Source organism: Plasmodium sp. gorilla clade G2 (assembly GCF_900097015.1).
Source record: "Plasmodium sp. gorilla clade G2 genome assembly, chromosome: 5".
NCBI lineage: Eukaryota > Apicomplexa > Aconoidasida > Haemosporida > Plasmodiidae > Plasmodium > Plasmodium adleri (nom. inval.).
Window position 1 is genome coordinate 1 of NC_041697.1, and position 25850 is coordinate 25850.

General features: G+C 19.9%; 6 protein-coding genes across 6 annotated transcripts; 3 read left to right on the top strand and 3 right to left on the bottom strand.

Moving 5' to 3' along the window:
• Positions 1-238: 238 nt before the first annotated feature.
• On the top strand, positions 239-1403 carry PADL01_0500100 (parasite-infected erythrocyte surface protein, putative; the record flags this gene model as incomplete). The annotated part of the gene is made up of 2 exons (XM_028685353.1): positions 239-307; positions 426-1403. 2 exons carry the CDS (start codon positions 239-241, stop codon positions 1401-1403), a joined length of 1047 nt encoding a protein of 348 aa, XP_028536860.1.
• A 3558-nt stretch (positions 1404-4961) lies between these two features.
• PADL01_0500200 (skeleton-binding protein 1) lies at positions 4962-5953 on the top strand (the record flags this gene model as incomplete). The annotated part of the gene is given in 3 exon segments (XM_028685354.1): positions 4962-5651; positions 5809-5907; positions 5924-5953. The coding sequence occupies 3 exon segments, from the start codon at positions 4962-4964 to the stop codon at positions 5951-5953; spliced, it is 819 nt and encodes a 272-aa protein (XP_028536861.1).
• A 4328-nt stretch (positions 5954-10281) lies between these two features.
• PADL01_0500300 (interspersed repeat antigen) lies at positions 10282-14525 on the top strand (the record flags this gene model as incomplete). Its single annotated transcript, XM_028685355.1, has 2 exons — positions 10282-10581; positions 10737-14525. The coding sequence occupies 2 exons, from the start codon at positions 10282-10284 to the stop codon at positions 14523-14525; spliced, it is 4089 nt and encodes a 1362-aa protein (XP_028536862.1).
• A 1302-nt stretch (positions 14526-15827) lies between these two features.
• Positions 15828-17028, bottom strand: PADL01_0500400 (rhoptry-associated protein 3; the record flags this gene model as incomplete). Its single annotated transcript, XM_028685356.1, is given in 2 exon segments — positions 15828-16598; positions 16615-17028. 2 exon segments carry the CDS (start codon positions 17026-17028, stop codon positions 15828-15830), a joined length of 1185 nt encoding a protein of 394 aa, XP_028536863.1.
• Positions 17029-18785: 1757 nt separating this feature from the next.
• Positions 18786-19982, bottom strand: PADL01_0500500 (rhoptry-associated protein 2; the record flags this gene model as incomplete). The annotated part of the gene is made up of 1 exon (XM_028685357.1): positions 18786-19982. One exon carries the CDS (start codon positions 19980-19982, stop codon positions 18786-18788), a length of 1197 nt encoding a protein of 398 aa, XP_028536864.1.
• A 1676-nt stretch (positions 19983-21658) lies between these two features.
• On the bottom strand, positions 21659-24070 carry PADL01_0500600 (anaphase promoting complex subunit, putative; the record flags this gene model as incomplete). Its single annotated transcript, XM_028685359.1, has 1 exon — positions 21659-24070. One exon carries the CDS (start codon positions 24068-24070, stop codon positions 21659-21661), a length of 2412 nt encoding a protein of 803 aa, XP_028536865.1.
• Positions 24071-25850: the final 1780 nt, after the last annotated feature.

Consider the following 25850-nt stretch of genomic DNA (forward strand, 5'->3'; position numbering starts at 1 on the left):
TTGAATATATAATATAGATCCTTATTTTGTTTTATTTTATTTTTTTTCTTTCTTTTTTTTTAATTATGGTAGTATAAAATATAAAAACAATTGAAAATAAAAAAAATATAAAAAAAAAAAAAAAACGTATAGAATTCATAAGAATTATGATATTATAACAGATAAATTTTTATATATAAAAATATTAACAAAAAAATATAAAAAAATTATTAATAGTTAAATAAATAAAAAAACAAACATGTTACTCTTTTTTGCAAAACTTGTCGTATTTACCTTTTTCTTCTGGCTTTTAAAATATGGGAAAACGGTAGGACATACATGATATTCAGAATAATATATATATATATATATATTTGTACGTGTTTATAATTTACCTTTAATTATTATTATATTAATTATTTTTTTTTTTTTTTCTTTTCTTTCAGAGGTCATATAACAAATCGGTCTATAAGGGAAAATCGAAAATAAATAAACCCGTTGTTAGAACATTAGCAGAATTTGATAAGATATTTCAAAACTCAAAAAGTTCAATTAATTTTCTAGAACATTTAGATGATTATAAAAATGAAGATCATACAAAGAATACACACACCAAAGATCAAGATGAACATTCTCATGAATTACCAAATAAACACGAAGATTCATATGACTATATGTACATTCATAATTCTTTCAATGACAAAAATGTTAATAAAAAAGAAGCTTTCGATCAATTTTTACAAACGTTATTAAACAATTATGAAAATACACATAAAGAAGATGAAAGTAAAGAATCAAATCAACATACCAATAAAGATGGTCCCTCATATGAAGATAAAAAAAATATGTACAAAGAAATATTAAAAGGATATTATCATGTATTTTTTGAAAATGATCAAAACGACACAGAATTAAATGTACATAATAATAATGAGGGACACCATAAACCTCAAATGTTAGGTCAAGCAGTTCCAGAAAAAGAGGTACAGGGAAAATCAGAAAAACCATTATTTGCTTCATCTCCCGAAGTAGGTCATGTATTAAGAGAGGACTTATGGAACCAAAATGATAAAGAATTTAGTTACTTACTTGACCCTAATGAATATGCATCTTTAGAAGATAAACTTTTAGGATCTATATACAATTACTTTGAAAAAAATCATAACAATTTGGTTAAACATTTGTTACAACAAATTGCTACTTACAAATATAAATATATGGAACTTAAAGAACAATATATTAATGAAGTTATGAGACTTAAAAAAATATATAACAAAAGCATTATGGCCATATTTATAGCATCGTGTGTTGCAGTATTAGGACCTGTATTATTACATATGTATGAAAATACTCCAGAAGAATTTTTTGCAACCATATTAAGTTTTTCTATATCATTAGGTCTTCATAATTTGTTACTAAAATAAATTATACATATATATATATATAATCATTTATATTGATCTATATATTTTCTTGCATCATTTGTCCCTTTATATATTTTTTTGTCATAATATAAAGTAATATTATAACTTATGTTTGTTTATTATAAATATATTTATCAGTGAAATATTTTACATATGTATATATATATATATATATTTCATATGCGTTTATCTGCCTTATATAATAGATTTGAAAGTCTAACAATTATACAAATTTGTTGTATATAGGAACTAACAATATTTTAATATTGTTTTTTTTTAATAATTAAAAAAAATCTACTTTTTTAAATTAAAATATATATATATATATATTATAATATATATATTATTTTGTTATCATCACAATAATGAAGATATAATACCTCTTTCTAATGTATAACATTAAAAATAAAATAAATATTTAAATGCATATATATATATATATATATATATATATATGTGCCTTTATATTATGGTACCCTATACAACTTTTTAATTAAAAAAAAAAAATTTAATCTTCATTCTAAAGTTCATAATTCTGTATTAAAACAAAAAAATATCTCAAAGTATTATTCATTTTATATTCATATTATTTAAAAAAAAAAAAAAAAAAATTACACAAAATTGAATCCACATAACCATCCCTTATATACATAAGAACTAGTAAAATATATATATTCCCATATTTAAATTTTTTTTTTTTCTAACCATAAAAATTAATTTAAAAAGTTATATAATAAAACTATAAGAAGTTATACAGAAACATATATTAATAAGTGTAATTCTTAAAGAGAAAAATTCTTCAAATATATATTTAAATCATGTATATTTTATATTCTAATTTTTTTTTATTATATATATATATATATATATATATTTTTTTTTTTTTTTTTTTTTATTTAAAACCTTGTACTTTTTATACAAGTCGAAAAAATTTTAAAATAAATATATATTTAATTAATAAAAATTCTTTTAAAAATATATTCATTTTATTTAAAACACGTACACAAATTAATCATCTTATAATATTTTCATTTATTTATTTTATTTGCTTTTTTTTTCTTTACAAATTAAAGAACATTAATTATTTCATGTATGATAATTTATAATAAAGTAAAAACATAATAATATATTCAAAAATATTAAAAATGGCCATTACCATATAATATATATATTATCTTTCATATTAAATGGTTTCCTTTTTTTTTTTTTATATTACTTTCCTTTTTAGGTAATCTAATAATGGTAATATTAATATGTATATTTAAAATAAAGTACTAAAATATATTAACAGAATCTATTAGTATTTTTATTTAAGTAAAATAATGAAATGAAAATGAATGGTTATATAAAAGTATCCTATTTGTTATAATAAAAAAAAAATTATTGGGAAAAAATATATATAAAAATATAGCATATTTCTTTTTATATATTCCTTTTTTTTTACCCATATGTTTTTTTTATATATATTATATAATATAAATAATATAATAATAATAATAATAATTTGGGCTTTAATATTATGATATATATATATATATATATATATATATATATAATTTTTATTTTTTTCCCCTTTTTTACAATTTTAACAAAAATAATATAGAATACATGCAAAAATATATGTATATGACTTATCCCCCAAAATATGATAAAATATACAATAAAATATATAATAATATAATGCTTTGACCCCCAAAAATGTATTGAAATATTTACTTTTTATTATAAATATATATATAATATATATTATATATATATATAATTTTTTATTTAATAATTTATTAAGAAAAATTACATTTTTTTCCCATCCGAAAAACAAAAAAAAAAAAAAAAAAAAAAAAGTAAAATATAATTCTTTTTTAAATTAGAAAATCAAAAAATACTTTAAATTAATTTTTTATTATTTATTATATTTAAATTTGTTTAATCTTTATACAACCATATTTTCACATAATCTATTTTTTTTTTTTAGTTTACAAAATATAAATTACATATAGAATACGGATAAAAAAAATATTTGTATACATTTTTTTTTTTTTTTCTCTATTTTCAGATAATATTATAAAAAAATAAAAAATATATTTTTTTTACTATTTGTAAAAATAAAATTTTAAATATACACAAAAAAAAAAAAATTGAATTTTATATCTATTTTCTTCTAAAAAGGTAATTAAAAAAAAAAAAATAAATAAAAACATAAAATTAAAATATTATAATTTATTATTATTATATATACATATCAATATATAATCTCTCCCCTTTATAATGATACATATGTTACAAAAAAAAAAAAAAAAATATGTATACTATATTATGTTTTTTTTTTAATTAATAAATATATTTTTTTTTTTAATTTTTACAACATAGTTTAAAAAAGAATTATTCTCTAAACGAATATTTTTCGTAATACTTTTATTTATATATCATATATATATCTATATATACATATTATTTACATATATAATAATATACTTTATATATTATACATATATATATATATATATATTTATTAATTCTTTAAATAGAACAACGGGAAAAAAAAAAAAAAAAAAAAATACGTATTTTTAAAATACTTTTTTTTTTTATGACCATTTTTTATTAAATGTATTCAAATCTAAAAAAAATTAGTAACCAAAAAAAAATAAAAATAATATATAATCTAAAAATAAAAATATACATAATTTTATTTATAAAAAATATATTTTTTTTATATATATATGTATACATAAAAATTAAATTCCGTTATCCATTATTTTATAATCCAAAAAAAAAAAAAAAAAAAAAAATAAAAAAAAATAATAAAGTAAAATTAAAAAATATATAAAAATTAATTTTTAACCATTCTGTATAAATTTTATTAATATATTTTTCTATATTTTTTAATTTAATATTTTTATAGGTACATTAAAAAAAATAAAATAATATATAATAATATATAATATATATATAATTTATTTTTTATATTATATTTATAATAATTTATTTTCATATATATAAAATAATAATAGAAAATATATATATATATATATAATAAAATATTCCGAAGGAAAATATTCTTTTCTTTTAAAAAATAAATAAGAAAAAACAATTATAAATACAACCCCCACCCTTTTATGTTTTAAATCTGTTAAAGAGGTAAATTCTCATAGAAATATATACATTATATTTAATATATATATATATATATATATATATATATTGGATTGCAATATTAAATCCATAATACATATTCATGATTTTATATATTAAATATTTCTTTATGAATGTAATATAAAATAAATAATATTTATTTTATAGAGACTGAATGTTTTTAAAAATAATATATATATGATTTAATAATTACTTATATTTTTTAGCAACATTTATATTTGTAGCATATATATATATATATATGTATATTTTTTCTTATATATATTATTATAATGTTCTATATTTGTTTTTTCTTTTGTTTTTTTTTATTTTCAATATAGGGATATTTGTTTGTAATTAATAAGGATATAGTTAATATAAAAAATTTTTTTAAAATCAAAAAAATTTTAATTTAATCATTTTAAAAAAATGTGTAGTGCAGCTCGAGCATTTGATTTTTTTGCTGACTTAGCCGACGAACCAACACAAGTAAAGGAAGCAGTACCAGACGCAACTGAAAAATTAGCAGAAGCAGTTTCCGATGCAGCAACTAATGTTAGTGATACAATAAGTGATACAGCTACTGGTATAGGAAATTTAGTTGGAGAAGCAGCTACTAGTATAGGAAATATTGTTGGTGGAGCAGCAAGCGGTATAGGAAACTTAGTTGGTGGAGCAGCAAGCGGGATAGGAAGTTTAGTTGGAGGTGCAGCAAGCGGGATAGGAAATTTAGTTGGTGATGCAGCAGAGGCACTTGCAACTACCGATTTAAAAGACATAATACCACAAAACTCTGAGTCTTCAACTGATTTAGTACCAGCTGAGACACCAGCTCCAACAGATGATTATCTTGATGATGACGGTTTTTCAAGTTTTAGAGAATTTCTCGAAAGTACTCCTTGCTGGCAACGTAGAATGGCTCAAGAAGCTTTACTTAATGACTACCAAGTAGAATCTCCAGCCGAATCTATGTCACCTATTCTTAGAGTACAATTTTTTGCAGATTTTGCAAAACAAGCTGTACAAGTAGCTAAACAAAATTATCTCTACGCTGTAATATTCCTATTCTTTGTTGTTAACATTTTGTTGTTCATCAACTTTTACAACTTAGGAAAAAGAGTAATAATAAAAACATAATAAATAATTTATAAATAAATATGCACATATATATATATATGTTCTATCATATTATGTTTATATATTTATCTATACATACATACATTTATCCATTTATTCATTCATCATATTTTTATTTATTCCATTTTTAATATTACAGAAAGGATATTACCTAGCAAGAAAACAAAGAACACAACCAAAACTAGAAAAAAACCAAGATCAAAACCCAGACCAAAAAGAATTTGAACGGGATACTAAAGATAAATAAATTTAAATTAATTATGCCAACAATAATAAGAATTTGAAATAGAAAAAAAAAAAAAAAAAAAAAAAAGACAATCACTCCACAAGAAATAAAAACGAAATAGATTCATTACATTCGTAAACATAAATAAAATTTAATTAATATGAATATATTTGTAGATGTATATACTTTTGTCTTTTTTCATTAAATAATTCTTTCCATATTTATTTATTTATTTGTAAGTTCTTCCTAAATTAAAAAATTAATTCTATTATATATTAATATTTTTGCTATAATTATATACGTTTTTCTTATCTTATTTTAAAATTTTTTTTTTTTTTTTTTTTTTTTTATATAATTCATATTTTAATTAAAATTTATGATCGTTTATGTATATGAAAATATAATTTGTTTTTGTTTATATATACATATGTATTATATATATATATATTATATATATATATATTTTTAATTCTTTTTGGGTATTATAAATTCCTTTTTTTTTTTTTTTTTCTATATATTTTTAAATGTCACATCATTTTTTTTAAGGAATATTTTATTATTGTATATTTTTTGTATGCATACATAATTAAAAACGTTCAACAAAATATTATATTTATTGTTTTAATTAAACTCTTTATATATTTGCCAAAAAAAATTACATTATTACTTATAAAAAAAACATATAAAAGAAATACAACAATGTTCATATGTATTTTAAATATCTAAAGAGTCTACAATTAAATATAGACATTATTGCATAATAAAACATAAAAGAAATATCACATATATTTTAATCATTATTCAAAATAAATATTTTTTTTTTAATTATTATTTTATCATATAAATATGTATTAATTAATATTTTCTGTGTTCCAATAACTATACCTTTTATATTATAATATTCTTAAAAAATCATATGAATATTTTCATTACTATTATTATGCACATAACTAAGTATTCAAATTTCACTTGTTATAAATTTATTAAATAATAAATTAATATAGTTTCTATTTTTAACATTATGAATTATTATCATATATTTTTAATTAATTCTCCAAAAAATGTGAACAATATATATTAAATATTTCTTTTTTTTTGTTTCTTTATATTTCAACAAGATAAAATATATACAACTCATTATAAATATCTAGATAGTTAAGAACATAATATTATTATAATACTTCCCATTTCTTTTCTTTTTTTTTTTTTATTTTAAATTATTATTTATTTGAATTGGATACAAATATGAATACATATTTCTTATATTACAATGTATTTTTTATCAAAAATAATGATATATGGAAAATATAATTTACATATATAATGTCAACGTATATTCTTAAATATTTTTGTATTTCCCTATGGGATTTGTAGTAAAATATATGGTGACAGACCTATTTAAATACTTAAACATTTATTAATCATGTTCATAAATGTATTATATATATATATATATATTTATTTATTTATAATTTGTCTTTATATTTTAGGGAATACCATTAAAATTTTCAAAAAGAATTATGTGTATCAAAATTGTGTATTAGAACATATAATAAAATATATAAAAATATTATATTATTTTTATTTTATATCATGAATACATATAATACAATATAAATGTAAAATATAAAAAAAAAAATAAAAATTAAAAACTTAATAATAAAAAATAAAATAAAGTTTCATAATAACAAATATACAATATAAAATAAGATGTCCTTGTACTAAAGGAATACGAGCATATTTTTTATATAATGAAAATATATGGAAAATATATTTTATTATTAATATGAAATATAATGGACAAAAAAAAAAAAAAAAAAATATAATATTTCTCATGTAAAATATGTAAAATATGTAAAATATATATACATTTATATATATATATATATATATATATATATATATATATATACACTCTTACATATTAATACATTTTTTTTCAATTTCACTTTACAAGGTAATATAAAATTGTATTCAATTAATAAATAGGTTTCTTTTTCTATATGTAAAATACAAAAAAAAAAATTTAAATTTAATAACTATTTATTAAAACCAGATAACATTTATTTTACATATATATAATAATAATACTTCACGGGTGTATTGGTATAAATAAATATAATATAGTATTATATAATATATTATATTTATATGCTCATTTTTATAAAAATCGGATAGTTATATAAATAAGTATATATATATATATATATATATATATATATATATATATTTATGTGAAAAAATAATTTTCAAATTAATATGTAAATCATAATAAAATTTTTGTTATTTATGTATTCGCCTTTTTTATAATCATATTCATAATTTATAAATAGAAATAAATATATTTACTTATAAGAATAAATGTATTTTATTAATTTGGTAAAATAAAGCTAAAACCATGTAATAAAATAATATATATTTTGTGATCAGGGTAATAATTAATTTTTAATTTTATAAAGACTTAGTTAAAAAATAATTTTTTTTTTCGCTTTCTTTTTTTTTTATTATACAGTATTAAAAATAGATATGTAATGTTTTAAAAATTATATATTTTTTTTTTTATAACATAAAAAAAATATATATATATATATATAACAAAAAATATATTCCATTTACAACGCTTAAAAAAAAAAAAAAAAATCTATAAAAATAACTTAAGGGATTATAATAAAATTAAAATTTAATTATTTCTATATTTTATATATAACCAAATTTAAAGCATAATAATTTTATTTAAAACACAAATATATAAATATAATATATTTAAATAATAATAATTATTATTATTATATATTTGTAATATATTATAAATAATTTTTTATTGAAAATATGAACATATAAAGTAAAAAATACCGTTATAAATAAAAAAAGGCCTATAAAAAAAATATATTGAAAAATAAATATAAAAAAAATATAAACAAAAAAAGTGAATTTTTATTTTTTTTATAAAAAATAATCATCCTATATCTCATCATTTTCCTTTTTCAATGACATCTTTTTATATATTATGAAAATTAAATCAATAATTTAAAAAAAAAATATATTATAATAAAATATTATAAATATATACCTATTCTTTCATAATTCCTCTTAGGTAACGAAATATTAAAAAATAAAATATTTTTAATATATAAAGTATTCTATTTATGTTATTAATTTTTTTAAATGTCACTTTTTCCTAAATCAAATTTAGAGGAAGCATATTTTTTTTTCTTTTTTTCATCATGCATATCGAAAATAAATTATTATTCCGTATTTTGTACAAAAATTTATTATAAGAATATAATTTTATTTTTAAATGTAAATAAATATAAAAATAAATAAATAATAAAATATATTCTTTAATAATATTATAAAATAAAAATTTTATATAAATTTTATTATATTTATTATTATTTATATATTATATTTATATACTTATAAATAATTATATATATATATATATAATATATATATATATTTTTTTTTTGTAAATTATACCCCCCTCGCAAAAAAAAAAAAAAAAAACAAAAAACAAAAAAAAGAAATACAAATTTATATTTTATAAAATGAAATTATTTTTATATATAAGTAAAAAAAATATATTAATATATATATATAAATGTATATAATAATTTATATTATTTTTATATTTAATATATAAATACAACCGTTTTATTAATTATATATATATGTTTTTATATCTTATGAAATTTTTAATTCTTAAAATTATGAAAATAAAAACTATAAAAAAAACATAATTTTAAAGATACATCAGTAGAAATAATATAGTATTATTTATATCTTATTTTTATATTATGTTTTAATACTTTTCTTGTTTTTATTTATGATGAATAATAAATTTTATAAAAAAATGTATTAATGCTATTTCTTTTGTAATATTATATTTTAGCTGTAATATTTTATCTATATTGATGTATTTTTTTTCAAATATTAAAAAAAGTTGTTTATTATGTACAAAATAGAAAAAAGCGTTTAAATTTAAACATATATATATATATATATATATTATTATTATATGCGTTAGGTTTTTGTGTTATATGTTTATAGATTCATGTATTCAAAAATTATTTATTTTTCTTTTATACATTTATATAAATTATATATAAATAAGTGAAAAAGAACATTTCCTTTATTTATTATTTTTTTTTTTTTTTTTTTTTTATTTACTATTTATAAAGTTTGTCTTGACCTTTTTATTTTATAAAAAAAAAATATTTTTTAAAGAATATACAGAATAAGAAAAAAAAATGATATATTTGTTCCAACATTTTATGTTTTGAGACACTTTTTCTTTTTTTAAATATATAAGTGTATATAAAAAATATATATAATCATAATATTTTATTTTGTTCTTGATACCTTACAATAATATATAATATAGAAATGGAATCACAAAATGAAGCTTCTAGTCCAAGCATAAATGTAAATGAGTATCCAAATCTTACAAGCAACAATGAAAATTCACAAAATACCGCTCCACTTACGAATCTAACACCTGAACAAATAAATGCTTTGAATGCTCATTTACCAAATGATATAAATATAGAAACACTTGCTTCTACATTAACAAATGATAACGAAAGTATATTAAATCAATTAGCACCATCACCAATTTCAAATACCCTAGATACATTGACGTTGTATCAATTAATTTTGATAATTATTTCTATTGTTCAATTTTGTGTAAGAAAAATAAAATAAAATAAATATTAAATGTTATATAATAAAATATATTATTGTCTAAAATAACTTTAACTTATCATACAAGTTTTAATTATACATATTCATTATAATATTGTAAATATTTATATTCATATATTTTTCTCTTTTTTCTTTAGCGAAAAAAATCACCAACATACAATAAAAATTTTGAAGAAAGGTTCAATTTAACTAACGTTCAAAGTTCAAGTTCAACACAAGAAGAAAATAGTAATCAAAATACGGAAATAAATGAAGTAAAAGAATCTTCTCAAACACCAGAACCAGTGACAACACCAGAACCAGTGACAACACCAGCACCAGTGACAACACCAGCACCAGTCACATCACAAGAACCAGTGACAACACCAGAACCAGTGAGAACACCAGAACCAGTGACAACACCAGAACCAGTGGCAACACCAGAACCAGTGACAACACCAGAACCAGTGACAACACCAGAACCAGTGACAACACCAGAACCAGTGACAACACCAGAACCAGTGACAACACCAGAACCAGTGACAACACCAACACCAGTCACAACACAAGAACCAGTCACAACACCAACACCAGTGACAACACCAACACCAGTCACAACACAAGAACCAGTCACAACACAAGAACCAGTCACAACACCAACACCAGTCACAACACAAGAACCAGTCACAACACAAGAACCAGTTACAACTCAAGAATCAGTCACAACACAAGAATCAGTCACAACACAAGAACCAGTTACAACTCAAGAATCAGTTACAACTCAAGAATCAGTTACAACACAAGAACCAGTCACAACTGAAGAATCAGTCACAACACAAGAACCAGTTACAACTCAAGAACCAGTTACAACTCAAGAATCAGTTACAACACAAGAACCTGTCACAACACAAGAACCTGTCACAACACAAGAACCTGTCACAACACAAGAACCAGTCACAACACAAGAACCAGTCACAACACAAGAACCAGTAACAACACAAGAACCAGAAACAACACAAGAACCAGAAACAACACAAGAACCAGTTACAACACAAGAACCAGTTACAACACAAGAACCAGTTACAACACAAGAACCAGTAACCACACAAGAACCAGTTACAACTCAAGAACATGTTGATGAGAAAAAAGAATCGGAAGATCCCAGCCCTTCATTGTGCAGTTTATCAGAAGAACCTAGCCCTTCAATGAGCAGTTTATGGGAAGAAAATGGAGAAAAATCTCACACAAAAAAAAAAAAATCCAGCTGGTTTAAATTTGGAAGAGGAAAAAAAAATGATAAAAAAAATAAAAACGAAAAAGAACCTTCATTAGAAAGTTTGAAAAAAAATGTTGAAGTAAAACAAGAACACACACATATTCGAGAAAATAATATTGAACAAGGAGCAGTAACTACTCACGAGCAGTTAAAAACGCAACAACATGTTGATGAGAAAAAAGGATCGGAAGAACCCAGTCCTTCATTGTGCAGTTTATCAGAAGAACCTAGCCCTTCAATGAGCAGTTTATGGGAAGAAAATGGAGAAAAGTCTCAAACAAAAAAAAAAAAATCCAGCTGGTTTAAATTTGGAAGAGGAAAAAAAAATGATAAAAAAAATAAAAACGAAAAAGAACCTTCATTACAAAATGTAAAACAAAATGTTCAAGAACAAAAAGAACAACCTAATCATACAGAAATATCTGAAACAACACAACCAGTTACAGCTCAAGAATCAGTAACATCTGAAGAACCAGTTACAGCTCAAGAACCAAGTACAACTGAAGAACCAGTAACAACTCAAGAACCAAGTACAACTGAAGAACCAGTAACAACTCAAGAACCAAGTACAACTGAAGAACCAGTAACAACTCAAGAACCAATTACAACTGAAGAACCTGTAACCACACAAGAACCAGTTACAACTGAAGAGCCCGTAACCACACAAGAACCAGTTACAACTGAAGAGCCCGTAACCACACAAGAACCAGTTATAACTCAAGAACCAGTTACAACTGAAGAGCCCGTAACCACACAAGAACCAATTACAACTGAAGAACCCTTAACCACACAAGAACCAGTTACAACTCAAGAACAACCAACAACAGAAGAACATGCTGATGAGAAAAAAGGATCGGAAGATCCCAGCCCTTCATTGAGTAGTTTATCAGAAGAACCTAGCCCTTCAATGAGCAGTTTATCAGAAGAACCTAGTCCTTCAATGAGCAGTTTATGGGAAGAAAATGGAGAAAAATCTCACACAAAAAAAAAAAAATCCAGCTGGTTTAAATTTGGAAAAGGAAAAAAAAATGATAAAAAAAATAAAAACGAAAAAAAAACTTCATTAGAAAATGTAAAACAAAATGTTCAAGAACAAAAAGAACAACCTACACTTTCAGAAATATCTGAAACAAAACAACCAGTTACAGCTCAAGAATCAGTAACATCTGAAGAACCAGTTACAACTCAAGAACCAAGTACAACTGAAGAACCCGTAACCACACAAGAACCAATTACAACTGAAGAACAAGTAACCACACAAGAACCAGTTACAACTGAAGAACAAGTAACCACACAAGAACCAGTTACAACTCAAGAACCCTTAACCACACAAGAACCAGTTACAACTCAAGAACCCTTAACCACACAAGAACCAGTAACAACACAAGATACAGTAACAGCTGAAGAACCAGTAACAACTCAAGAACCTGTTACAGATCAAGAATCAGTAACAACTGCAGAATCACTTACAACACAAGAATCACTTACAGCTCAAGAATCACTTACAACCCAAGAATCAGTAACAACTGCAGAACCAGTTACAACTCCAGAATCAGTAGCAACTCCAGAACCTGTTACAACTCAAGAGACTATAACGACGCAAGAACCAGATATAACACAAGTATCAGTAACAACTCAAGTATCATCAACTACACAAGAACATATTGACGAGAAAAAAGGGTCTCAATGTGATCATATTTCATTGAATAAATTATCTGAAGACAAATCTTCCACGAAAAAGAAAAAATCCAGTTGGTTCAATTTTGGAAAAAAAGATAAAAAGGATAAAAACGCATCATCAAGAAGTATGAAAGAAACATATGAGAAAGAAACACAAACAGAAGAACCAGAACATGAAATAACAGAAGCATCTCTAAAAACTGAAGAACCTGTAATAACACAAGAAACTGAACCAACAGAACAAACTGTACAAGTACAAGAACAAGTAACGCCTGAACAAACTGTACAAACACAAGAACCAGTGACAACACAAGAACCTGTCACAACACCAGAACCAGTTACAACACAAGAACCAGTGACAACACAAGAACCAGTGACAACGCAAGAACCAGTGACAACACAAGAACCAGTGACAACACAAGAACCAGTGACAACACAAGAACCAGTGACAACACAAGAATCAGTGACAACACAAGAACCAGTGACAACACAAGAATCAGTGACAACACAAGAACCAGTGACAACACAAGAATCAGTGACAACACAAGAACCAGTGACAACAACAACACCAGTGACAACAACAACACCAGTGACAACACAAGAGCCTGTGACAACAACAACACCAGTTACAACACAAGAGCCTGTGACAACAACAACACCAGTTACAACACAAGAACCTGTGACAACAACAACACCAGCAACAACAACAACACCAGCAACACCAGCAACACCAGCAACACCAGCAACACCAGCAACACCCGCAACAACCGCAACACCAGCCACAAGACCAACACCAGCCACAGCATCTTCTGCTAAAAAAAAATCATGGATGAGCTTTGGAAAAGGTGACAAGAGTGATAAAAAAAATAAAACTAAAACAAATGAAGATGATAAACCCAAAGAAAGCTTATCGACCGAAAATGAAGGACAAGCAAGTAAAAATAAAAGGAACACTAAATCATGGATGAGCTTTGGAAAAGGTAAAAAATAATTGAAGAAATATAAGAAACATGAATGAATTCCAAATAAACTAAATAAAGAGAAATGGAATTATTTTATAAAAAAAAAAATTGTAAAAAGGAAAAAAAAAAAAGTATACAATAAATAATATAATTAAAAGAAAAATATAGATATGTAAATCAAAGATGTCATATCTTACAAAGTTATAGTTATATAAATGAACAATTATTAGAGCAATAAAAAATAATTATTATTATTTTATATGAAATAATATTAACATTTTGAATTAAATTTTATAAGCATAAATATATAAAAAAAATTTGGGTATTTACATATACATATATTATAAAAAATTCAAAATTATATTAAAATATAATAAATCTTATATTTATATTATATAAATGTTGGTTAATGAGTCAACAAAAGTTTGTTATATTTTAATGCTCTTTAAATATGATTTTTTTGAAGAGTATATTTAACATAGAAAAAAAAAATAATAAATAAAAAAAAAAATAAAAATAAAAAATAAAAAAAAAAATAATAATAAAATAATAACTTTATATGATTTCTTAACATGTGTACGAATTTATTATATATATATATATATATAATACACTTATTCATTTATTTGTGTAATTTCATGTTTATTCATTTTTTGATTTCTTTTTTTATGATTCCATTACTATTTTTTTTATTATATATATATATATATATACGTAAAAACGAAATAACTGATGTTTTATTTTTAAATATTTTTAATAGAAGAAAAATATCAAGGATATTCTTTTATATTTCATTATCAAAAGAATAAAATAAATAACATTTATTTACGTTGCCACAAGAGCAATACTTATTTTTTTTGGACAACATATTATTTTTAACATTAAATGGTTATTATATTTAATATAAATATTAACATTACTATTTAATATTTTCCAAAATTATACATTTAACGAAAATATCATATATTTTTCATTAATATATATATATATATATATATATATATATATTTTTGTCTTATATTTTAACATCTCCATGGCATAGCAAAGAATGTTTTCATAATTATCATTTTTTAATAATTCATTATTATTAAAAACTGTATTATTTTTAAAAGTAAAAAGTTTTTAAAAATAAAAACATATATTCATATATATATATATAAAAAGAATTACTTAATATATATATAAACCCAGTCATGTTGACATATTATGATAGAAAAAAAATGCTCCAATTTTGAGAAAAATTAAAAATTAAAAATTAATAAAACTTTAATATATATATATATATATATATATATATATATATATTAATATTTGTTCCAACTATCTTTTCATTATAATATGTTCGATAGTTTCATATCCATATAATGATCTGCTGCACGAGCGGCATATTGGCGTCCATAACAATTCATAGTAGTATCAAACATTTCTACAAAATCTTCTGCTAAGAAATCAATTTCAGTAGACATAAGGTTTATATACATTCCTACGAAATTTTTTAAATTTTTTCTTTGAAAAAGATGTTTTAAAAATCGAAATCCCTTAACTTTAGGTAAAGCATAAGTTCTATTTTTAACAGCATAATCAAATTCCATCAAAAATCTTGTATGCCCTTTAACCATTTTAGCTTTTATATCAGAAAAAAATGATGATATCAAATCATCAGGTGTACCAAAAAATTCTTCTTTTCCATTTTTTTCACAATAAGCAAATATCTTTGAATTTTTTTGTGGATCATCTAAAGCAAATGTTTTACTACGTTTTTTTAATCCTAATCTTGTTCTCTTTTTTGATATATTATAATTTCCTTGTGCATATTCTGTTATATCAGAATTATAATAATTTCCCTTAGTTCCAAGATAAACTAATAAAGCATAATCACGCATAAAAGAAAGTTGATCATCAGGTATATGTGGTTTACCTTCTAATTGGAAAGTCCTAAAGAAATTTATTTCATTAAAAATAAATACTTTTGCAGGATCACTTTTATAAATTGCATGATTATTTAAATCAGCTTTTTCTAATATATCTTGCAAAAAATCAGTTCTTTTTGTAATATGAGATGCATCTTTTTCTTTAACTATTATAGAAGGTAATTTATCAAAAAAATATTCATGTTTCAATGTTGAAAGGAAAATCACCAGATATTTTATTATTAATTTCACTCAATTTATTTTTGAAAAATGATTCATGTTCTTCATTTCTTATCATCATCTTTATATCTTTGGCATAAAAATGAAGCAAATATATACTGAAAGCTCTTGCAAAACAAGCATGATCTTCAACATCTAAAGTATTTAAATTTAATTCCTTTAAATATTCTATTGCTTCATCTACATTTGCAAAATGATTAAAGAAAAAATAAACCCACGAACCTAATGTTTCATTATCGGGTTTATGTGCACGTAACATACTAGACAAGGAAAAATTCTTTGTATCAATATCTATCAATGCTTTCTTACACTTATTTCCAATTACAACATTTTTCAAACATAAAAATGTTAAAAATAACGAAATCAAAAATTTTCTTTTCATTTTTTTTAAGTCTTAAATATTATATTAATAAATTTATAAAGTTTGTATATATATTACTCAAACGTATAAAAAAATAAATAAATAAATAAATAAATATATATATATATATATATATATGTATATGAATTACTTTAATTATTCAAAAATATTATTTTACCAACAAACAAAAAATATATATATTATTCATATACATATAATCATTTTTACCAAAAAAAAAAAAAAAAAAAAAAATTAAAATTAATTAAAACATAATATATAATAAATTATCATCATACAATTTTATGAAAAAATATTTTTCTCTTTTTCTATTTATATATCCCACCATACAATTTTTATATTATGTTTAAAATACTATGAAATATACATGAAACGCTATATGTGCACATAAGGGAATATAGAACAAAAATATATATATACAAATATATGTATATAAATATATATATAATACAACCAAAAAATGTAAGTAAAAAAAAAAAAAAAAAAAAAGACAAAAAGACAAAATAATTAAGAAACAATATACACGAAATAAACAAAATCAGTGTATTATATTATATATGTATATATAATATATATATATATATATATATATTATATTTTTATTCAAAAGAGAGTTTATTTTATTTTTTATTTTATTTTGCACTTAACATGCATAAAAATAATACTTTAATTTTTTTTTCTTTTTTTTTAATTAAATATTAAAATTATCATTATAATTAATAGGTAAATATAAAATATAAATATATTTAGAAAAACACAAATAAATAAATAAAAAATTAAATAAATTAACAAAACAATCAGTAAACATTAGAAAAAAAAAAAAAAAAAAAGAAAAAGAAAAAGAAAAAAAAGAAACAAACAAACAAACAAACAAACAAACAAACGAACAAACGCGTAATTACATATATATATATATATATATATATATAATATTAAGTACCTTGACATTATAGGATATTGATAATAATTAAAAGAAAAAATAAACTGGGAATTATAAATATCTCTAAGGTATTAAAATATAATACACATCATATATCATTCTCATTATGTGTATTCTATTTTCATACAAAAATTATACATATATATATGTAACAGAATATTTTTCTTCGAAAAAAAATAAATGTAATTTCCTAACGTCTTTACTTTAATAGACGCTTAATTTTTAATATATATACGGAAGGTTTATTAAATAGGTTCTCAGAATAGAAAAAAAAAAAAAAAAAAAAAAAGACAACATATTCTTATTGATTTTATAGAAACTTATATTTTTAATATTTTAAAAAAATTCTTCACATATATATATATATATATATAATATCCTTTTTTATTTTTTATTTTTTTCTTTTCTTTTCTTTTATTTATTTTTTTTTTTTTATTCTTATTTGTATAAAACAACATAATTTAAATAACATATAAATTAAATTGGTTCCACTCAAAAACATACTAAAGATTAAAAAAAAAAAAAAAAAAAAAAAAAAATTACTTTTTACCCATTAAAATAAAATATATACATATATGCATATATATATATATATATATATATATATATAAGTTCATTTCCTTGTAATATAATATTTGAATGTCAACTTAAAGAAATATTTAAAACAAAAAAAAAAAAAAAATAAAAATAAAAATAACAAAAAAAAATTAATAATAATATTTATAAAACCAAACCAAACAAAAACATATTTATGAAAAACCTTTAAATATTAAAATTTGTTCTGTAGTAGTTATATGTTTATTTATATAATTTATTTTATTTAAAGAATATTTAATTCTCTAATAGCTTTGAAGTTTTCGGCAGCACGGTTTGTATATTGGCGAGAATAACAATCCATGGTAACATCAAATAATTCAACGAAATCTTCAGTTAAGAAATTTATTTCTGTTGATACGTGATTTTCATACATACCTACAAAATTAACTAAATTCTTTTTTTGGAAAAGGTGTTTCAAAAATCTGAAACCTTTTAAGTTAGGTATTGAATATGTTTTATGAAATAAAGCATAATCAAATTGTCTTAAAAACTTCTTATGAGAATTTAACATTTTAGTTTTTATAACTGAAAAGAAAGATGTAATTAAATCATCTGGTGAACCATAATATTCTGATTTATTATCTTTTTCACAAAAAGCAAATAAGGGGTCATTGTTATTTGATCCTACTAAAGCAAGAGAACTACTACGTTTTCTCAATCCTAATTTTTTATTCTTACTAATTACACTATTAATACTTCTTGCAGGTCCTACTATATCTGAATTGTAGTAATTTTCCCTTGAACCAGCATAAATTAAAAAATTGTAATCACGAGCATAATCAACTACACTTGGATCAGTATGTTTATTAAACTCTCCAAAATAATCTGTATAAACTGTATGAATTCTTGATCCTACAACAAAGTAAGGATTAGACTTGAATGTTGCGTGTGTGCTAGTTGTTGCTTTATTCAATACACGTAAAAATGGATTCTTAGTTATAGGCAATAGTTCTCTGTTGGATTCTTTAAGTATATATAAATCCAAATTTTCCATAAACTTTTTATCATTGAGAATTAAAAGAAAATCATTAATAAAGATTGAATTCATATCTTTGAATTTATTCTTAAAAAATGATTGATAATTATCTGTAGTTAACATAGACTTAATATCCTTTAGATAATAAAAAAAAAAATATAAAGAAACTGCTCTAGCAAAACATGGATGATCATTAATTCCTAAAGTATGTATGTTCAATTTTTCTAAATATTTTATTAAGTCATCTGCACTAGTAAAGTGATTATAAATATAATAAACCCACATAGATAATTTATGAACACTTTCAGTGTGTGCATAAATTAAACCAGTCAAAGAATTTGACTCCGGATATAATTTTGATAATTCAAATTCACACTTATCTCCTATTACAACATTCTTCAAACATAAAATAAGAAAAACTAATAAATAAAATTTTAAAGCCATTTTGTTTCTCTTTTTTTTTTTTTTTTTTAACTGTATGATGTTATATTAAAAACAAATTTTACAAAAATAAAAAAAAAAGTATATGTATATATATATATATATATATATATATATATATATGTATATACTTTATATCTTATACAAAAAATAAAAACTTAAAAATTCTTTTCATTAATATATATATATATATATATATATATAATATGATTATACAAAAACTTTAACTATACAAAAAAAATTAAAATTAAAATATTTAATTTTTGATATTCAATGTTTACAAATAAATATACAATCAATAACAAAAAAAAGAAAAAAAAAAAAAAAAACTGAAAAAAATAATATAAAAAAAATAATCATAAAAAATTAATAATCATTAAAGAGTAATAATCATAAAAAGGTGAAATCATTCAAAAAAAAAAAAAAAAAAAGAAAAAAGAAATGTATAAAATCGTGAATTTATATTATTATCTAGTACTTTAATAAATTTTTTTTTAATTTTTATCATTTTTTTATTCATAATTTTTTTTCCTAAACATTTTATCAGGCATTATAATTGTAATATATACACATTAAAATATATAGAACATAATAAAATAAAATGAAAAGGAACAACAAAGTTGTCTATTTTTTTTATTTTTTCTTTTATGTACATACTTTTATATAAAAATATATTTAATATATATTATTTATGTATTATATTATCATTTGCACTTCATATGCATATAAATAATATATTTTTTATTATATTATTAAATATATATAATCACAAATAAATAAATTTTTTTTTTTTTTTAAATTGGAATCATACACATATATATAATATATATATATATATATATGTAACCACTATTTATATGATACCGTTGAAAATATATACAACGTTTTAAAAAAAAAAAAAAAAGAACACACACACTGCACATTCGGTGCTTCGCAAATTTTTATAAAAAAATATTCATGTATTTTTTTAATCATATTACATATTATAATGTTTTAAAAAGTGGAAGAATTATTAATTTAAACTACATATATAAATAGAAATATAAAGAAAAAATTAATATATATATATGTATATATATAATATATATATTTATATATAATATTAATAAGTACTTCAGGCGCCATTGATAAATATATAATATAATATATTATATATAATAATTATTTCCTAATTAACATTATATATATTTTTTTTTTTTCTTTGAATAAAATAGAAAAAAATAAGTGCATTTTGGTATTCATCATATAAATAATATCTTATCAAGAATTCACTTATATTTACAATAAAAAATATATATATATATATATATATATATATATATATATTTATATTATGGTAATATATAAAAATTTTTTTATATAATATATATATTTATATATTTATTTTTTTTTTTATTTATAATTATTTATTCATTGAACCTATATTAAAGGAAACTATTTTAAAATCCACTTTCCAAACAAAAGATATGTTTATGAAACACAAAAAAAAAGAAAAAAAATAAAATAAATAATATAATTGTCTGTGTTTTCTAAATTGAAATATATACATATATATATATATATATATATATATATATATATATATATTTTTTAATGTGCACACCCTTTTGTGAATATTGTTTCCCACATGATTGTTATCCTTTTTTTTTTAATTTATATCAAGTTAACCATATTATACTTTACATAAATATATTAAAACATTCTTGCTTAAGAACGAAGTCGATTTTATTTAAAATACATTTACTTGGAAGTGTTTTAGAATTACAACATTTATAAATATCTTTTAATAATGTATTTGTGCTTTTTATATAAGGATTTTCAAAAAAAATTTCTTTCACAATTTTTTTTGCTTTATCAAATTTTTTTTCCAGAGTTAAAGTTAAAGAAATAAATGTATTAATATAAATACAATTGGGATATAAATTTTGAACTTTCAAAAAACTATTTAAGGCATCAACATTCCTTTTCATTTTTAAGAATATCATACCTTGTAAGATAAATAATTGAGGTCCCTTATAATTATTTTTTTGAGCTTGTTCTAAACAAAGTAAAGCTGTTTCATATTTTTCTTTATAGTTATATAAACAAGCACAATATAAACATATTATTGGATTTGTCATATATAATTTTAAACATAAACTTAAATGGACATTTGCTATATTTATATTCCCTTCATTAAAAAATATTACACTTAATAATAAATGAGCTCTAAAATTACTAGGATTTATTAAAATGCATTTAAGTAATACTAACGTAGCTTTATTAATATTTCCTATATGTTTTAGTTCACTAGAATAAAGAATATATGAATATTCATAAAAAATATTTAATTTCATAGCTTTTTTAAAAAAAAAGGTACCTAATCTTTTATTATTTTTTAATGAAAAATAATTTCCAATAAGACATAAATAATATTCATTTATTTCTTTCTTTTCATATGTTAATAATATATATTCTATTTTTTCTATATCTTTTTTATACCAATAACATGTAGATAAATATGGAAGATGTTTACTATACAAACATTCTATATCAAATATCTTTTCTAATAAATATGCCGATTTTTCATAATCTCCAAGGTAAAAATAACATAGTCCTTTAATGTATAAAATATATATACTAAATATAGGTTTATTTTTCCATTCTTCTATTAACAATAAACAATCTTCAAATTTATTTAAATAAAAAAAATAACAAACTTTTACGATTATTATTAAGTCATCTATTCCTTCATCAGATAACCATGTATTTTTATTATTGTCAATATTAGGTATTATATTTTCTTTCAAATTAGACATACAATTTAAAAATATTTTTTCTATTTCTTCCTTTTCTAGTAAAGAAGATATAAATGAAACATCTTTTATATTTATACTATTATTCATTTCAATTAATTCTAAAAGATTTTCATCAAAATTTATATTTCTTATTTTTTCAACAATTCCATCTTCATTTACAATATCATTTTTATTTTCTTCGTCAAAATTATCTGAATCTTCATCATGGCTTAGAAGATCTTCCATTTCTTTTAAATTTAGATCATCATCTTTATATTTTTCTTCAAACTTTTTTTTGTTATTATGCTTATGATCTTCCATTTTTTCTTTGTATTCGCCATCATAATAATCGTCATTATTGCCACCTTCTCTATCATCACCATAATAATTATAATCATCATTATAATCATCATTATTATCATCACCATCATCATTATTATCATCACCATCATCATAATCATCATCATTATAATCATCATTTTCTTTCTCAATAATAGATTTACATTTCAACTTCTTATAAACATGTATGTGAGCATTATACATTTTTGAAAGTTTTCCAACTATTTCTTGATACATAACACTAAAATAAAAATTCGAATGTAATTTTATCATTTTTTTCAGACAACATATTAAATAAGGACAGGATTTATAACCTAAATAGTAACACATAAAAGATATATCTATTAATTTCTTTTTTCTTATTTCACTAAACCATTCTTTTCTTCCTTCCTTTTCATATATTTTTCCCATCAAATAATATCCCACACTATAACCAGGTATACATTGCACATTGTAAAACCTTTCTTCATAAACTTTGATATTCTTCATTATATAAGTATCATCAGTATTATAATTATTATCACTATTATTGTTGTTCTTATTATTCATTAGATATATTTTCTTTTTCTTTTTCTTCTTCTTTTTATAATTATTATTATTATTTATTTTATTATCATCATATTTTATGTTATATTTAAGGAATTCTTCATCCAATAACATCAAAATAATCTTCTCTCTTTTTTCCTTATTTAATTTATAACAACAATAAATATATGCATATTTTATTATATTATCACAATTTTCATTTTCACATTCCCTTCTTGAATATATGTACAAATCGTTTAAATTATCGTAATTTATGTAATTGCAACTAGACCTTAAATTTTCTTTTATATTTATTTTATGTCTATAACAATAACTATCTATCAAATCGTCATAGAACCTTTTTTGAAATTTTAAATTATATTTTTTAGAAATATCTATACCGTTTAAGAAGAAGTTCAAATAACACCTATGATGTTCATCATTTTCCATGATTTAAATAAATAAATAAATATATATATATATTATATTATATTAATATTACATAAAAGTTCCCTTGTTTATATATTCCCATATTTAATATGAAACCATATGTTCATATAATATGTTCCTGACGCATAATATATACCTATATAATATCCTTTATTTTATTTAAGAAAGAATATGGAACAATTCTTAGGGAAACTGTCTATATTTAATTACAATTTTGAAAGATTTAAGAAAAGGAATATAAAAAAAAATGAACTATATAAAATAATATATAATATCAACATATATATTTATGTATTCTTTTAATGTTTATTTTCTTTGTTCGTAAGATAAATAAAATATTTATTTCACCCTTTATTTATATACTCTATATTTATATAATATAATGACCTTTTTCTTTTATACCAAAAATGTGATAAATTTTTTTAAGCCAAATATATATATTCAAAATAATATATATAACAACCTAGTATTATAATATCAAAAAAGAGAATTAACATATTAAATCAAAAATTCTTACACACACTTTTATTTAAAAAATAATAATAATAGCAAAGCATTTAATATATATATATATATATTAAGACAAAGATATATTATCTAATAATTCCTCCTTTTTTGTTTTTTTTTTTAATTAACACAAAAAAAAGGAAAATTTTAAAAGTCATAATATATAAACAACAACTTTAGTAAAATATTAATATATATATATATGTATGTGTTTATATATTTTAAAGTTATATTCTTTTTTTTTTTTCCCTTCAATTTTCTAAGAGATATTTCAAAGTGTTTACAAAAAAAGAACAAAATGGAATTAAAATTTAAGATGATCAGATATAAATATTACGTGAGAAAAGAAAAATTATACTAATAAATAAAAAAAAAAAAAAAAAAAAAAAAAAAAACTATATTATTTTTATTAATTATAATATGTTCATAAATTAAAGAAGTTTACATATATATATATATATATATATATATATATATATATATTTACATATGTTTAGATTATTAAAATATATATTTATAAATTCACATAAATTTTTATATTAACATATATATTATATATATATTTATATTGATACAAAATTTCTTGTTTTGAAATATTTATATTTAATCATTTATTTTTCTCAGCCATTTTTAGAATATTTGTCATACCAGAGTTTGGGTTAAAAAAAAAAAAAAAAATTATAAAATAAGAATTAAAAAATAATATGAATATATAAAAAATTCCTTAATTAATATATATATATATATATTATATATAATATATTAGAGAAGATATATATGTAAAATTAATATGGATTTACATTTATAATACACATATAAATTATTATTTTTTCTTTTCATTATAGACATTATTATGTAAGGTCTTTATTCTTCATAAAATAATCATAATTTTGTTTTTCTTTTAAGAATCCGTATCTTAAGTTTTATATGGTCAATAAATAAATATATATATTATATATGTATAATATATTATATATATATATATATGTATACAAAATATTAGTTCACATATTTTTTTTTTTTTTTTTTTTTTTTCTTCACATATCTTTTATTTTTATCTTAATATTTTATTTACTTATTTTATATCTTGGACTTCATTTTTGCGATGAAAAGATAAAATTTCCTTTTGTATATATTTTCAGTTACACATTTATTACATAAAAAATTATCGAGAATTAATTTTTTTTTTTTTTTTTTTTCTCTATTTCATAATATAATAATATATATATATATAATACTTTTTTGTATATATACTTTTTATATCGCATTTTAT